The sequence below is a fragment of the Dunckerocampus dactyliophorus genome, chromosome 2, assembly GCF_027744805.1.
Source record: "Dunckerocampus dactyliophorus isolate RoL2022-P2 chromosome 2, RoL_Ddac_1.1, whole genome shotgun sequence".
NCBI lineage: Eukaryota > Metazoa > Chordata > Actinopteri > Syngnathiformes > Syngnathidae > Dunckerocampus > Dunckerocampus dactyliophorus.
The window spans coordinates 2,692,137-2,710,309 of NC_072820.1; the positions used below are offsets into that span (position 1 = coordinate 2,692,137).

An 18,173-nucleotide genomic window follows, 5' to 3' on the forward strand; every position below is an offset into this window, starting at 1 on the left:
ACAAGTGATTTTCCCTGCTGTGGGATTAATAAAGTACTACTACTACTACTACTACTACTACTACTACTACTACTACTACTAAAACAAAAAACAAAATAAAGTTATAATTTTGGGAAAATTAGGTTGCGGGAAAAGCTGTTTTCATTTAAATGTTAATTGTTGTTATTGAAATAATTTAATGAAGTCATACTTTCTAGAAAAAGAGTTTAAACAGTTAGAAAAAAAAAACAGCTAAAATGAAAAAAAAAGTAATTTAAATATTAAGAGAAACAAGTTATTTTACGAGAATAACGTTGTAATATGATGAGGAACAATAACGTCATTTTAATAGCACAAAATTGAAATATTAAGTAAACCAGATATTATTTTTTTTTCAAATTGTAATATCATGACAAACAAACAAAACAACAAAGTTATAATTTTTGGAAAATTAGGTTGCGGGAAAAGTAATTGAATTTGAATTATGATTTTTGTTATTTAATAAATTTTGTAAAAATTACAGCAGAAATGGAAAAAGAGCTGTAATTTTACAAGAATAAAGTAAAAAAAAAAAGTCTAACGAGAAAAAAAGTCACATTTTTATGAGAATAAAATTTGTAATTTTATGAGTCTAAATGTATTTTCGGTATTTTCTTCAGTAAAAAAAAATCTTGCACATTTCTTGATCACATCCGGGCACAAACCTGAGATGAGGTGTCTTCAGCTCACTTTGAAAAATAAGTGTGACGTCATTATTCTTGCTCATCGGACAGTAAAATACGGAGAATGTCACACGGGAGGCGCTGCAGTACTCGCCTCATCCTGCAGGGGTGGGGGCTTGCGTGAGCTGGAAGGCGCTTGTTGAGGAATAGCTTTGCAGCGTATTTGTTTTATGATAGTCTATTTCTTGTTATCCTTTTAATGAGGGGTGAAGAGCGAGTGCTCGCATCGTGTCGCACGTATGTTTCCCAGGGGAGAGGAATTCCTAATTTGACAAGTGAGCTGATGAGGTTTGGGAAACCCTGCTCTAAACTGTCCTGGAATTCACCAGGGTGCTTTAGATGGGCGTAAACCAAGCATCTCCTCAAAATGGTCAGGGATGTGGTGCAGAAGAACTTGACCGAGCCATGCAAAGCGCTTTGGGGTGAACTCCAACATAAATTATGGATGAATTCTCAGTATTCTTCAAACCGACACAGACAGAAAGACACACTGACCTGCCCGATGGTGGATGAGTCGCACATGGCCGTTGTGTATTGCCTGTCCAGCTCGGGAGCGTTGTCATTAAGGTCCAACGTCTCTACTGCCACCACAACCCTGGACACCTGGCTGGGGTTGTCTGCAAAGCAATGGAGAGGCAGACTGTTTACGACGCAAAATCCACACAAACCGCTTCAAATATTAAAATTCTACGAGCACCGTTCCCACTGGCAATAAACACCCAAATGTGCACAAAGGTGCACTGTGCCCTCCGTTAAATTGACTCAATTGTTCTTGTGGGTAAGCTCAAGCATTTTAGTGTTAATCCAAACGTGAGCACTCAGATCCCATTAGTGCAGGAGCGCACTTTGCTGAATATGAAGTCTGAATTGCGGTGCTGCAGCCGACTGCTTTCCAGCGAGAAGATGTCGGACGTTTCTTTTGCACATCAGACTGTTCTGTTCCGAGCGTGAAGCGTGTGTGTGTGTTTGAGATGTAGACTACAGAGAACAGTCAATCTGCATGCAGTTACAGAAGGCTGTAGTTCAAACGGATTTGCAGAGGGTCCTCTGTAGCTCATTCACTTGGATTGACACACTTGAACACGCTCTCACAGCCACGCTTGAAACGTGTGGAGTTCCACATTCGCTGCCATGTTCCTGGCTCGGACATAATCCTGGCTCAACAGCATATAGCATCCATACAGATGGAGTGTCCACATGCTGCATATACACACACATTCTGCCGCTGTTTCCCATTCCTGCAAATAATCCCTTGCATTAATGCCACAAGATGAGCTGTCTTCCCCGTGGCCACCATGAGGTGCACGCTGTGCTGTATGTCAACACACCTCCAACAGACTGTTTATTAGACGGAGCTCATTACTGAAGACAGACAGACAGTGTGCTGCTCTGTCAACACCTCTGCCACAACAGACCCTGAGTACATTTCAAGGAAAGATGAAGTCTCTCTGGCGCGCAAATTGACTGGAACAGACTGCTTTCTTGCACATGTCAGCCAACCATCATTTTAGATGTAAATATGACTGATTGATTCGCTGTGTTTGACGGCAATATTGCAAAGAAAGGATTAATTGCGTATGTAGAGATGACTCCTCCGATTTGTCTGCTTTCATATCACAAACAGGGCTGCAACAATTAATCGATGATTAATCGATTACGTAATTAATCAACAACTGTTTTGGTAGCGGATTCATCCATCGTTTTTCAGTGAAAAATGTAAATATCCTCTGATTTCAGTCCCTCAGATGTGAATATTTTAAAATGTCCTCAGTCATCCATGAAAGCAGACCTATTATTTATTGTGTTATCTTTGTGTTTTAGGCAAAACAAGACATCCACACACATCAGCTTTGACTTCGGACAACAGTGATGGATGCTTCATATTGAATTGGTCCATCTAGGGCAGGGGTCGGCAACTTTTACTCATTAAAAGAGCCATTTTGCCCCCTGGCCCACGAAAGAAAAATTGTCTGGCGCCGCAAAACATAACACCTTATAAATTTTTAGTTTAGAGTTTTAAACATTTCTGAGTTTTACCTGTGTGCATGTGTAACAGAACCAACTAGCGGGGTTGTGATAGTACGAGTAAGGGGGTAAACATTTGCATTTGACATCATTTGAACACATTCCCCCTTTCTTTACAGCTCTCACAATGTTTCTGTCATCAACTGCTGATGTTTTCCGTGGTCTACCCGTTGGACGTCTTACTTCATACACCAGTGGTTTCTTTCTTCTTCGGGACATCCCAATTGGTTGTACTGGCTATGACCAATGTTTGTGCAAGGCTTCTGATCAGCTCTCTGGTTTTCATGTTGTTTTCACCTCTAAATGCAGTCTACACAGGCCAAACCTGACCTACCCAACTGAGCGTAGCCATTCAGTGCTATTTATTGATTGAATAAGCAATGTACTAGGACACACCTGTCAATCACATGTTGCAATACTTTTGCTCACATGAAAAATGGTTGAGTGCCAGTAACCTGAGTACCGGTAAAATGTCAGTCAAAATAGCTACAAAGCGTTCGTTGGGACACACAGCTCATGTATTACATCCAGTTAGCATTTGCTACCAAACATTACAGATGCACAAGAAATGAAGATGATGCAAAAGACAATGGAGCCAAAGTTCATGGCGACATATTAAAAAGGTTTCAGCAATGAGCACATTTTTCCATTTCATCATGAAATCATAGTTTAAGAAATGGAAGTGTAGAAAACACTCATTTCTGTAGTGGAGTTCCGGACGCAAAGCAAAGCCATCCAACAATTCAACTACACGCCACAAGTGAACGATACCTTTTGTTATAGATATAGGCATCGTACCGCCCAGGAATGATACATGATGAAAGTTGCATCTCCGTGTGCAGCTTGAAACGCTGCGGGGGAGCAGGAGTGAATCAGGAGGGGACCTTAATGTCAGCTGACTGATCATATGACATCTTACGCGATTGACCCAAACTAGCTTGGCGCTCTACCGGTAGCTCGTGATCGACGTAATAGGCTGAGGAGCTGAAATGTTGCTCTCTGGTCTCACAGTCGTCTTTTGGCGTCAAACCCCAAAGTTTTCAGTCTACAGCAAAAATAAAGGAATTGACCTCACTGTCCCAATACTTCTGGAGGGCGCTGTATATTGATCATTTGGAATGTTGGAGCACAGCATTTGTGACACCAAAAAGTCTTCCAGTTCGTTTGCTGGCTCCAGCGCTAAGCAGCTTAGTAAACTGCAGCGCACAAAGGAAACGGTGCCTTTTGGTGACCGTATAATTTGGAGTTTACACTGCTTAAACCTCTTACAGCCACACGCTGATGATTGGGTGCAGGGGTGAGCAGTGCAATGAATGATGGGTTCATTGCTGTACATGCAGCGTGGAAGAAGTCCAATGAAGACACTCTAATGATGTATCAGTGTGAAGTGACATGCACACAGTGACTTCTAACCTCTCTGGGTGGCAATGACAGTAATGTTGTGCCAGTGCTCACGTTCCCGATCTAGTTCCATTGCTGTCGTGATGAGGCCGGTGTCCGGGGTGATACGAAATAAAGCCTCTGGGTCTGACTGCGGGTCAATGGAGAACCTGGGGAAAAGAGAGTGAAGCAAGTCGTAGTACAGGAGTTAAAGCGAGGAAAGGGGGCATGCAGAGGTTAAAGTCAAAGTACAATAAAAGAGTGAAGTTGAAGGGAAGGAAAAAAGCCGTTTGGGGGGTGGGGGGCTGGTGGCGGGGTGCTGAGTGTAAGAAGAAAACAGGGCACAAGTGTGTGAGCGAGCGATAAGAAAGTCTGCAGTCAAATGGCCAAAGAATTAATATAGGCAGATTATCAAAGCTGATAGGGGCTCTTTTGAAGTGCTGCAGACAATTTGAATATCTCTTTTGATATATCAACTATCATTCCTCCCCACACACTCACTCTGACTACTATTGCCTATGCTAATTGGAACATAATTTGGTTTCGTTGCAGACAAATTACCGCCTACCCTCCTCAAAACCATTGGAGCAACCTTCTGCAACAAAAGGAGCTTTGGATCTACAGTGCAAGCTTCAGTGGTTGCTTTTTTGGCTCGGGGGAACACTGAGTGGGCTTTTGGTTAGCTTAAGTAATTTGTTTAGCTGTAATACCAAAAGCTAAACATCACTGGCTTACAAATGTGCCTGAGAATCAGCTGATCTTTTCACTGCACGGTATTGCTGTTGCATTGTGTTGTTTTCGAGACCAATATTTTGCACATGTGAAAATAATGCTCTTAAAATTAGGAGATGGATGGAAACGTACAGCTTTCAACTCTCAGATGAATGAGGGAACACATTTGACTGTACCTTTGAATTGTATAATATGTACTGTATGTTATACCTGATATTATTAGTCAGACCAGTATCTGGGTCTACAGCACTGACTCGGCCCACAGTGCAGGCTGGAGGGCAGTTTTCAGACACATCCATGTGGTACCGCGCCCTGGAAAACCTTGGTGGTTCATCGGCATCCAACACCGCTACTCGGATCGAGGCCCGGTCTTTAAAAGGTCCTCGGCGCAAGAAGCGAGGGTCCACGGTGGGGTTGAGGACCTCCACAGAGAAAGAGTAGGAGCTGCGGCTTTCATAATCTACAGCCTGGAGAAAGGACAAGGGTAATAAGTTGCATTACAGTATTTAAGAGAGCCTCTTAAGTGTTTCATATATAGTTGTTTGGATTCTGCATTTATAATGGTAAAGAGAAGGAACATGCAAATGAGGTCTCTTTCACTTTAGGGTCTTTTAAGCAGCCAAATGCTGCAAATGTTTGTTTGCAGATGAAAAGCGTAAAGAAGGGATTTGAGGAGGTATTGTGAGAGATAACATCTCAAGAAGTATCAGCTTTGTGAAAAAGAGCATTGTAACCCTGCGTGTTGTCTGGAAGAACACGGAATGAATCTAAAGCCTGATGTCTCACAGATTTATGAGGGCATGGGACAAACAAATAACAGAGAGATCACTATTTTGCTGTTGTGTGTAACAGCATATTTCCATCCATTTTCTTGAGCCATCGCTTATACCAGTCAGGGTCATGGGTGTGAGGTAATCTCTCCCACCTGACTTCACTGAGAGGTGGACTACACCCTGGACTGCTTGTCACATAGAGACAGACAAAGCATTCACTCTAACATTCCGGTGCTATTTTGGAGGAGTGTTTTTCAGCAGGACTTTTGCGGAACGGATTATGTTTACCTTGGATTTACATTGTTTTGCAACAATCTGCTCGTTTTCCCCGAAAGCTGGTTGGGCGTGGGGCACGGACTGAGGAAGAAAAAATCCATTTTTGATGTAGATGCATTGTTTAACTAGATAGTGGGTATTTTTCAACAGGTCCCCTCACCTCACAACGAATATTGCGTTAATCCTAATAACATATGACATGCATATGCAGGGGGACATGTTTTTGAAGGTGTGCAATTTTTCATATTTTCTTGTTAAACCCAGCCATCATCCCATCCAAATTATTCCGGTCATCCCGATCCTGGGTCCCAGCCACCTCATTCAGTTCCACTGTGGGGACACCGAGGCATTCCCAGGACAGCTGCAAGACCCCAAGACCCGGTGTGTCCCAAACTAACCAGGCAGGCACCCTGGTTGTGGTTGTGGTTGTGCGATATGAGGGAGCAGTGCCTCTACTTTGAGCTCCTACTGGATGAGCAAGCTCTTCACCCTATCTCCAAGGATGAGTCCATCCACCCTGCAAGGGAAACTCATAGCCAATTTTGCTCTTTGATCTCTTCGGTCATTTGGGAGGGTAGAAATGTGGATTGACCGGTAAATTTAGAGCTTTGCCTTCTGGCTCGGCTCTCTCTTCACCACAACAGTCTGGTACAGCGACCGCGTTACGGTAGACGAGGCACTAACCCGCCTGTCAACCTCATGCCCCAGCCTCCCTTCACTTGTGAACAAGACCTCGAGATAATTGTACTCCTCCACTCGAAGCAAGATCTCATTCCCAAGGGTGCAAACCACCCTTTTCCAGCTGAGAACCATAGCCTCAGATTTGGAGGTGCTGAGTTTCATCCCAGAAGCTTCACACTGCGGACCACCCCAGTAAATATTGAAGGTCACAGCTTGATGAGGCCATCAAGGCCAAATCATCCTCAAACACAAATTAGATCCCAAGGCCCCCAAACTGAACAACCCCAAAGTTAGGGCTATGGCCAGAAATCACGTTCATAAAAATAATGAACAGAACAAGAAAGCCTTGGTGGAAGCCAACATTCATAAACCAGGCTCTTGCTCCGGTTGTACAAACTGGATCCTGTCAATGATGAAAGTACCGGGAAATTCTTTCCATAACCAAACTGCAGCCTTGGCAGAGTCCAACGCTCACTGAAAATTAATCCTACTTTCAGCCGGCAATGCGGACCAAACTGGCACCGGTCGTGCAGGGACCTAATGGCCCCGATCAGGGCATCCGGTACCCCATACTCCTGGACCACCTCCATCAGGATTCCCTGAGAGTCATGATTTAATGCCTTTTCCAAGTCCACAAAACACACGTAGACTTGCTGGGCAAACTCCCATGCACCAAAACATTGCTGAGGTTGAAGAGTTGGTCTGAGAGTTGACACTGCTCTTTCTGAGGCTTAACTATGCGATGGGCCCTTCTCTCCAGGTGAGGTCATTCTCGTCATAGGGGGACTTTATATTGATTGATTGATTGGATTTTTGCTTGAAAAAGATTCCAGGCACAAAATTCCCACTGTGTGTTTAAATCATCACAATTATTTGGCTTCAATAATGATAGCAGCTTACTGTCCCTGAAAAATTAGAGCTTTAACATATTTTTAATCTATTATTTTCCCCGATACACCATTTAGAAGCATACCCTTACTTCAGACGTCCCTGAACAGCTATACATCACCATGATGATTTAAAGCCTCATCAACTTTGAACTTGAATTTGATGAAGCTGAAACTGTCATCCAGTGGTAAATTACTTTGGCTTTTGCATTGGATTCTGATCTCATATTACTTCTTAGATCCATTTTATGAGACATATTTGCCTTAGGTGGCTCTGTGGCTGTGTGTGCTTTCTATCTGAAGCAATGATCTGTAAGCTCTGATCAGCTTTGCACAGCAGCTTGTTAGATAGAGAGAGCAGACAAATAGACACACACATACACACAATATCTGTGGTTTTTGGGTTCCACATTAATGAGGGTTTGTGTGTCTATGTGCGGCCAAGAGTGTTCTCTTTGAGCGTTCATGGCTTTAGATCTTTCATCAGTACGTCTGCTCTTAAAGTCCACATAAATCATTGCAGTGTGAGTGGCACAGAAAAGCATGTTGGACAGCGGAAAAATAGGCCTCCCAGGCTTTGCAGAATATTTGCTGTCAGATTCAAGTAGAAAAAAATCATTCTGCAGATTCAAGCCTCAGTGGGAATATTGAAATCCTCCCTCTTCTTCAGTTTTGAGCTCTTGTTTTCTATCCCCCCTCGTGTCCCTTCTCTGTAAACCTCAGCAAACAGCTTCACAGGAAGTCAGCAGTTTTAGCAAGAGAATAAGAAATGTTGCATCGAAAGCGAGAAAGGTAATTGTAGGGATATCCCGACAGGAAAAAAACAAACATAATAAAAAAAAACTAGAAAAATTGTCTGGTGAGACAAAGATGGAGAGAGGGATGGTGTGTGTAGGTTGGTGTATGTTGTGGTGGGAAATAAAAAGTTCTCGAACAGAGCTCTCATTACAGGGAGAAAGAGGAAATCAGGAGGAGAGGTGTCACTTACACGCACACGTACCGCGCACTCCATCACGCCACCCTTCCTCTACACTCCATCACCCACCCACTCATGCCCACTCATCTCGTTTTCCTAATGTGTGTGTGTGACACGGTGCAAACGCTAACAAACCTCATCACAAACTCTTGGGCTGGGAAAGACTTTTCTCCCCACATAAATGATTTGACTACTCTTTATTCATGTTTTCACGCACACGCACGTCTTACCTGCTCACCTTTTCAGTTTCCTTTTGCGTTGTCAAGTCCATTTCTCTATCAGCTCTCTGTCAGAATTATATGTTTTCCAGCTTTGTTGACACAGGCAGTCAGGTCATCATTTTATTCTATGCTTGTTATTAAAAACCATAACAGATACTCGTGAATCATGTCTTTAATTCTGTGTCGCTCATGTACTGTAACTCAAAATAAAGCACATCTTTCATTTCATTGAAGACTATTGATGTTATAAAATAGAATTGATAGCAAGACTTTTGTATTGGGTGACATCATACAAATATCACGTAAATCACCAAATGTTGGTATCAACATCCATCCATCCATCCATCCATCCATCCATCCATCCATCCATCCATCCATCCATCCATCCATCCATCTTCTTCTGTTTATCCGAGGTCGGGTTGTGGGAGCAGCAGCCTAAGCAGGGAAGCCCAGTTCCCTCTCACCGGTTACTTCATCCAGCTCCTCCCGGTGGAAGCCGAGACATTCCCAAGCCAGTTGAGAGACATAGTCTCTCCAACGTGTCCAGGGTTTTCCCGAGGTCTCCTACTGGTTGGATGTGCCCTGAACACCTCCCCTGGGAGGCGTCTGGGAGGCATCCTGACCAGATGCCCGAGCCACCTCATGACCATAGGTGAGAGTAGGAACGTAGATGGACTGGTAAAGTGAGAGCTTTGCCTTTTGGCTCAACTCTCTCTTCACCACAACAAACTGATGCAGAGTCCACATCACTGCAGATGTCACAGCAATCCGCCTGTCAATCTCGTTCCACCCTTCCCCCACGCGCGAACAAGACCCCAAGGCACTTAAACTCCTCCACTTGGGGCAGGATCTCATCCCCGACACGGAGATGGCACTCCACCCTTTTCTGTGGGAGAACCATGAACCCGGACATGAAGGTGGTGATACTCATCCCAGCCGCTTCACAATCAGCTGTGAACCGATCCAGTGAGAGTCGAAGGTCCGATGAAGCCAGCAGGACAACATCATCTGCAATAAGAAGAGACTCAATCCTGCAGCCACCAAAACGGACCTTCTCAATACCCTGACTGTGCCTGGAAATTCTGTCCATAAAAGTAATGAACAGAATCTTTGACAAAGGACAGCCCTGGCGGAAACGGAAAATGGGTCCGACTTGCTGCTGGAAATGCGAACCAAACATCTGACACCGGTTATAAAGGGAACGAACAGCCTGGATTAGGTGGTCCGGTACCTCATACTCCCAGATTACTCCCCACGGAATTCCTTGAGGAACACGGCCACAAACACATGTAGACACATGTAAACTCCCAGGCACCCTCAGGACCCTGCCGAGAGTGTAGGGTCAGTCGAAGGTTTCTCAACCAGGACTAAAACCACATTGCTCCTGAGATTCAACTATCCGGCGGATCCTCCACTCCAGAACCCCTGAATAGACCTTAGCAGGAAGGCTGAGAAGTGTGAACCTAAACAGTTGGAACGCACCCTCCGGTCCCCATTCTTAAAAAGGGGGACCACCACCCCGGTTTGCCAATTCAAAGGCACTGCCCCTGATGTCCACGCGATGCTGCAGAGTCGTGTCAACCAAGACACCGCCACAGCTTTTAGGGGCTTAAGGAGCTCATGGCCTCAAAAAGTAACACAATAATTAGGTTAGCTGGTAACTAATTACATTTATGAAGGAGCAATTTGGTCACTAATTCAATTACTTTTTTGGGAAAGTAACCTGTAACTTGTAAGGCTGCACACTACTAATAACATATTTGTATGGCATCTGGGGATTTCTATCATGCGCTGTGGTGTATTAGTGTTTTTTTTTTTTTATATGAACTTTCTGAATTCAAGTTGACTGGGCTGTAATTACCACTGGAATGCCTTTCGCAGTTAGCAGAAATTAATTTGCCAGCCTACATGATGGGCTAATGAAACATCATGTACGCCTCCTCAGAGGCTGACCCACGAGGTGAACATGCTCACTTAAGAGTGTGTGTTTGACTGCAAAGTGCAGTAGATACACACGGCTCCAAGGCGAGGCTTCATATTACCAGGTGCTGCTCCCAGCCTTGCTGTCTTTATTATAATTGATGATGTAATAAAAGAGCTAATGTTCATCTGAACACAGGACAGCTCGTGCTGACCCAAGAGTGTGTGCGCAGCATAGATACTGTAGCTTGACTTCTTATGCGTGTGTGTGTGTGTGTCCTGCTGTCCTTGGTCGGTGTTCTTTCTGGGGTTTTTTGAACATTCCATATCAAAAACGAACATCTCATTTGTCTGATGACAAGCACTTTGGACATTTCTGCCGAGCAGCACAACTGCAAGAGTTGAAAGAACAAAGCCTCGTCTTAATCTCCCTTTTGACTCTCTTCTCCCTCAGCTGCCTACACTTTTCCTCTCGCTTTGTCTTATTTCACCCTCAAATGCGGCCCGTTTTTCAACTTATGACCAACACATTGCGCGCTCTCTTCTTTGCTTCCTTCACTTTTTTCCTCTGCGGATATTAACACAATCTCTCCTCCTCGTGAGGAAACAAACACAGATAATCCCGGGTGCGCTGCTGGCGTGTGACCGGGGATTAGCCAGCCGTTTTAAGTGCAAGGCGATGGAAATAATAACCGCAAACTGACACATGTACAAGATTGCTTGTCCCTCAGGTATGACGAAAGAAAGGCAGGCTTATGCAATTTACGCAGCTTCTCAAATTAACACACACAAACAGGAAGCTCACTGTACCACTCGGACTATGCGGGTAGCAAAACAGATGCACACTGATATACTTTCAAAATAATACTATTTTAGACTAATATATAACCTGCGAGGCCTCCTGGGACGCCCACGCACACGCCTCCCCAACATGATGTTACCCAGTATGCCTTGCGGGTTACATTGTGTATAAAATTGTATAAATACGTGATAATACGAGTACAATATAATAATAACTGTTTTTACATATTTATGTCTTCATGCTTCACTGATGTTTTTGGTCAAATGTTGACATTTCGCACTTTGTTCGGCAGTGACACTCATATACATAACTTCTACACCGTGACTCTTAGTTTATCATTCATTCCTGGTGAGCACCTATACAGTTTATACTTGAAATACTTTTCACAAGTGTGCGAGGCATACTGAAGAGGGAAGGGGAAGATTCTGGAGGGGAATCTAATCTACTAATTACATAACAGTCACCCTTATTGCAAATGTTGAACCAAAACCAGAGGAGAACGTCAACGTCAAGCTAGCAGGAAGGTTTGGAGGGGAGGAGCGAGCCGTTTGTCAAAAATAAACATTGTTATGGGTTTCTCAGTTACTCGTGGTTTATCAATGGTGATAAACACCACCGAAACATATCCCCCGTAAAAAGCGGGGATCGACTGTGCCACTACAGGAAGCCGCAAAACTTGGAGAAACCCAACATTGGGGTCAACAGAGGTGACATTTCATTTGGGAGGAGACTGAGGGCAGCAAATTGAGACAGACAGATGGTGCTGTATTTTACTCCACTTTGCTGGAGCAGTTAGTTTTCCTGCAGTAAATGTCCAATGAGCGACCAGTAGTGGGTTATGTCATCTATACGTTATCAACTTTGGCAGGTGCTAGTAAAGGTACCTCATAGTACCTGGTTTGACAATGTGCCAATCAGTTCGTATGTGGCAAGTCAAACAGGTACCATGGAGTGGCACGACTACCACCTGCACACCATGATCGTTTTCATCAAGAATGTTGGCCCTCGCCTCTGATTGCGACACGCAGCAGAAGTTGATGTGATTTTGATCACTCCATAATTGTGCCCACCCCCCAGGGTGGAATCCAGATTTTTGGATTTATGAAACAGACTTCTGCCATGCTTCTTAGAAATACTGTCGGCAAAGCTCTCAATTTTATCGGTGGATATACATTCCTACCCTCCGCTGTGGTCATGAGCTTTGGTAGACACCGCAAGGACAATTACCCTTAGAGACAAGGTGAAAAGCACCGTCATCAGGGAGAAACCCTGAGTCAAAGCGCTGCTCCCTCGCAATGAGAGGAGCCAGATGAGATGGCTCGGGCAGGATGCCTCCCGGACTCCTCCCTGGGGAGGTGTTCAGGGCATGTCCGAGGAGGCCTCGAGAAAGACCGGGATCCACCGGGAGGAGCTACGAAGTAGCCAGGGAGAGAGAAGTCTGGGCTTCCCTGCTGCTGCCCCCTGCTGCTGCCCCCGCGATCCGACCTCGGATGCGCAGAAGAAGATGGATGGATGAATTTCTGTGCATTTCTAGCAGTTGCTACATGTAGATCACACGTCACGCGTATACCTTGACGTAAATAATCAAGACCTATAAATGGATCTTCTTACTCCTGACGCAAATTCCATCAATAGTTAAACCATGAGTCAACATTGTCAGCCGCCTGTTCTGTTCCCTTATGTTGTACCCCAATATTGTCATCTGTCCAGTCATTGTGTCCCATGTCCATATTGCCATAACAGCTCAGGTAAATGTTGTCCAGGACCACCAAATTTGAATGCCTTAATAGCATATGCATTTTTAATAAAGGTATAAAAAATCCTCAATATTTATTTCATAAGGTTTACAACACTCGTTCTTTGCGAAAAACATGGGTATGTAATTGTACTTAAGACAGCTTTTCCACTTGTCCCAGCAATCTTATTGCTACGGTGGCACGCAATGCGGGTCTTTCCTCATGATTGTCAAATCTCAGCACAGTATGTCACGGAACATTTTCATTTTCAACATTTTCCAACTGGGGGTTCAGTATCTTGCTCAAGGATACTTCAACATGGTCACAGGAGGACTGAGGATCGAACCAGCAACCTTCAGGTTGTCAGACGACCAGTCTACCACCCAAAGAATGGAAACTAAGGGAAAAGAAAACTAATCCTAGTCTTTGTCTATGTCTCCAATATTCCACTTTGTAAATTATTGTACCACATTGCAGGTGCAGTTCTTGTGTCTGTGTCAAGAGACTCTCTGACCTCTGGATGGCTTCTGTTCCCTTTTTGCGTCACACATGATCACACCGATGCTGTTGCACCACTACGCCGTTTTAAGATTCCCCCTTCAAAGACCAGCAGGTGTCTCTGCAGGAACCAGAGAAAACGCGGTGCGGATGCAGACAGTTCTCCTGATGTCTGTCGCCGCTGAACCATAGAAAATACAAACAAAGACGGCTTGTAGCGTTTCGCAGTTTCAAAAGTTCCTAAAACCGAGGGATGCGTACCAAAACATGGTATCGAAATGGCACAGGTGCCGGTGTAAACGAGCATAATGGCACCAAAAAACAAAGTAGCTAATGGTGCCTCATTTTGGTGCTAAATTAATAGTTGCTTTTAATTCAGTGGCACTGAAATGAGGCGAAAATGAGGTATGGTAAGCAAACTAACCCTAACCAATGTGGCGCCCGAGGCAGGATTTTCATGGCACCCCCTCCATTTAGAAAAGAAAGAATAATTATCAAGAAAGACAAAAAGATTCATAGTTTGGCTGGTCCTGTGTTATTTGTTGTCATTTGTAGCAATAACAACTGGGCACTGCTTATTTATATTCCTATTGATGTGAGCTTTTCCGTTTTCAGAGGTCACAGTAATAACTCGTTTTAATATAATTACTGTGTTTACTGTATTTACTGTACATTGAAGCCCTATATTGATTTTTTCCTGATTTTTTGGTGCACTCAGGAGGCCATGACGCCCTTAGCATATATTCCCTCTTGGGCCAGTCGGCTCAGAATTTCACAAACAATTTCCTCATGATCCACCACTAATGGCGAGATGCATTCACAAACACCGGAATTCTGAACATCAACACACAACACCAGTGGGTCATAACACTAATTTCATTTTGCTCAATGAGCACATGATAAGTAGAACACACTGTTGTACCTGTAGTCTGACATTTAGCAAATTCTGCTCCAACTGTGCGGAATGTGTGCATTTAGAATGCTTTTAGAAAAAAAAATACATACAGTAATCATGTTTAATTGGTTCCAGACTCGACCTCAACAAGTGATTTTTATAGTTAGAGCATAGCAAACCTGTTTACGAGATTCTAAATAACATAATTAGAGCCCTCTAGACATGAAATAACACCCCTATATTCCCCTTTACACTCATATTACCCAATATAGTCGACATAATAAGAGAAAATAAGACATTTTAGACAAAAGTAAGACATAATATAGACTTGCACATGTTTACATTGGAAGTAACATTATCACCAAGTACTTCCTGCAGTGGCTTATATCTCATCAATGTAACATTACTGAGACCTAATGACCAGTGTAGAATACCGCATACAGTTTCATTGCAACGCACACATACCTCTTTGTGACTAATATTTCAATTTGTTTGATGATCTGAAACGTCTAAGTGTGACAAACATGTAAAAAATAAGAAATCAGGAAGGCCTCAGCAAACACTTTGTCACACCACTGTGTGTACTTGCATATTATAATCACACACACATACACACAGTTCTTGCACAACACCACGAACCTGTGAAAATACTGCAACTTGTTGTTTGGTGATGAGAGAGTTACGCGTAGCCAGGCCTTTGTCTTAGAATGGGTGACGACAGTATGTCTTCTGAACGTCTTATATTTGCGTTTTAGTTCATTGGCGCCAAGCTCCACGTCACGACGTGACGTCACGTCATGCCACCAAAGGAAAAAATCAGCCACGCCTAAAAATTTCAAATCCTCTCCCGAAGGGGGCGCGAATGTCGAAACGTTTTCATTCCAACTGGTTCCTGCTGATTCGTGATGGGGGCTGAAAGGAAAAATGCACTTTTTGGGGAATTTTGCCCATCATACACTATCCTTATGCGGAACATGACCACGCGTCTTTCCTTTTTCTGAGCGTTCTAAAGAGAGAAAAAGAGTTAGCATGAGGGAGCTAACAATGGACGTACTGACTATAAAGCCCTAAAAAAACCAACTAACTAGCTAAGATGAAGAGCTATTATCCTGGCATAGTAACACAACACCTTGCCAGTCTCAATGTCACTCACAACGCCTCAGGCCACCACCGAGAGGTAACACTACCTACTGGAGCTCCTGATGTGCTGTTTGAGTTTGGATTTTGATGAAACATTTAGCACTCGTGCTACATGACAACGCTGTCATGATGAGAATGCGAATATGACAATTAGTGATTCATGACAACTGGATCTTCTTAGCACAGAGCAACATTCTTCTCCTCCTGGGGTTAGGGGCCGTCTTACCTGTAGCTCATCCTCAGTATATTATAAATCTCAAAAAGATAAGGTTCTGGATTTGTACAAAAGTAGTCATCGTCGTGGCTCTCATGAAGTCTGCCGTGATTAATAATAGCAAACAGACGTGCTCTTTCTATGCTGCTGTTGTTGTAGTTTGAATCTGTGGGCTATGTGAAATCCATGTTTAAAACGATCAAAATGCAGCAAAATACTGTAAGGTCATAGCATGTACTGTACATAAAATGATAAAACGTCGTTAGAGGTTTTTTAGAGGGCTTTATAGTCGAAATAGGTGTGTCCCACGACGTCCATTGTTAGCTTCCTCAAGCTAACTGTTTTTCTCTCTTTATAACGCAAAGAAAAGGGAAAGAAATGTTCAATGTTCATGTTCAAGGATTGTGGTTAATCGGCAAAGTCCCCCCCCAAAAAAGTGCAGTTTTCCTTAAAGGGCTTGATTAAAGGGGATGAAAGGACAATGCTTCGTGAATTATGATTAGATGAAACTAATTAACCAGTACATCCCCAGCCTGGCAGAGGCCAACCTGCTGCACATTTCCCTCAGCCACATTAGAAGGCGCTGCTGACGAGCCGAGCTAAGTCAAGTGCAATTGCACCAGAGAGGGTTATGCTAATTCTTCAATTACCTTCCACTAATGCTGTGGCCTTGTTCATGTGCTCCAAACTCGGTTAGGTGCAGTATTTCTATTCATTCAACAGCCCTATATATTAAATAAATAAATGGGGTGCGAAAAAAAAAGGAAAAAAGAAGAAATGACCGCATATTCGAAATAAAAAGAAAGTATAATCTAGAGAGAATGAATTACAAAATGCCCACATTTATCTGAGTTTTACAGTATGTGTGTGTTTATGTGAATTGGGCTTAGTCACAGACAAACAATCCTCACTGTCTGACATGGCCTCTAGACACAAAACACAGCGCGGATGAGGCGGCGGAGCAAGGGAGCCCGGGAAGAAAGGGAGAAGGGGCGGGGAACGGTCTCTCTGCGAGTTTGCATCTGCTTGCGTTTAAAGCTCATGCATTCCGTGCCTTGGAGTTGGGATGTTTGTAGGCAGATCGGTCAGAGGGGGAGAGAGTAATGATGATGGCAGTAGGGGGCGAGGGCAATAGGAGGAGAGATAGAATGGTGAGGGAGAGATGTTTTCGGTTGCCGGGGGTTTCTGTGGGACTGACAGTAAATAAGCAGTGATAAGCAGCAGGCGGCTTCAGCCGGCAGCCAGACTTGCAGGATTTTAATGACCCGCCTTCTTTTCCTCTGTCCCTGGCCAACCCTCGCATTTCCATGGCTTCACTGTCTTCTCTTCCTCCGTCTGCTCGTAGGCATCTCTGCCTCGTCTTCATCTGCCTGCAGCCTGCTCTTTTTCTTGCCAGCTTCATTTTGCCTGCATTCTTTCGCCATACCTCATCCTTCAGCTCCTTCTCTCTTAATCTGCTTTTAACACCCCGTCCCGGTTTCCCCACCTGACGCAAGACAAGACCTGCAGCACACAGCATCCTTAAGCCACCAATCTCACCTCATCACATATCTCTGTTTCAACAGAGGGAGCGCCAAGGTCAAGTGTGTCATATTGTGCCTGTGTGTATTTATCTCCCTGAGGTTTATCAGCGCTTGTCTCCACTCTCTGTATCCAGCACGTGTGTGTGTGTCTGTGTGTGTGTGTGTGTGTGTGTGTGTGTGTGCAATCTTACATCGGCTGTTGAAGAGATTCAGCCCACAGCAGTGAGGTGACTGACAGAGGTCAAGGTCGACTGTGTGGCACCACAAATTGTTCCGCTTGGAAATCCCTTCCTCTCTGGGGGGCATACAGATCATCTCATTCCGCTGTTAAAATTCCCCACATTCAGTCCCCTGATACCACAAATTGACATGTGGACCACATGGCTCATTATTAGCACAAGCTAAACGGATGCACACATACACACAACTCCTACCGATGCTGTGGAGGGCATGTTTTCATAGGCCTTAGCTTATCTGCTTGTTTGCACTTTCTGTTTACAGTTTTTTTTTCCATTTACAGTGCAATCTCAATGTTTTAAAGACCGTCAAATTCGGAATCCGATGAAGACCCAAAGCTCATGACCATAGGTGAGGGTACGAACATAGATCGCTGATCTGCCTGTCGATCTCTTGCGCCAACCTTCCCTCATCCGAAAATAAGACCCCAGATACTTCAACTCCTCAACCTTCAGAATAAACACCTGAAAAAATAATGGTTAGTTGCAGGCCTAGTTGGGACTCTCACAGATATTTCATTCCGGCCTGTTTCAACGTGTGCTGGGGATGACTGTTC

The 18,173-nt window shown here is 44.0% G+C and overlaps 1 protein-coding gene across 9 annotated transcripts in view; it reads right to left on the minus strand.

The window, feature by feature from the left end:
• The window catches only part of LOC129171762 (cadherin-1), a 303,014-nt gene that overhangs the window by 49,767 nt on the left and 235,074 nt on the right, over positions 1 to 18,173 (minus strand). For all 9 annotated transcript variants that reach the window (XR_008566831.1, XM_054760803.1, XM_054760775.1 and 6 more), the window contains 3 exons: positions 5,049 to 5,305; positions 4,140 to 4,276; positions 1,197 to 1,318 (listed from right to left, as the gene is read on the minus strand). Coding sequence is in view for 8 of the 9 variants with exons in the window: in XM_054760803.1 (XP_054616778.1) it covers positions 1,197 to 1,318; positions 4,140 to 4,276; positions 5,049 to 5,305 (516 nt within the window). In the remaining variant the exon portion in view is untranslated. The remainder of the gene's footprint in view (positions 1 to 1,196; positions 1,319 to 4,139; positions 4,277 to 5,048; positions 5,306 to 18,173) is intronic.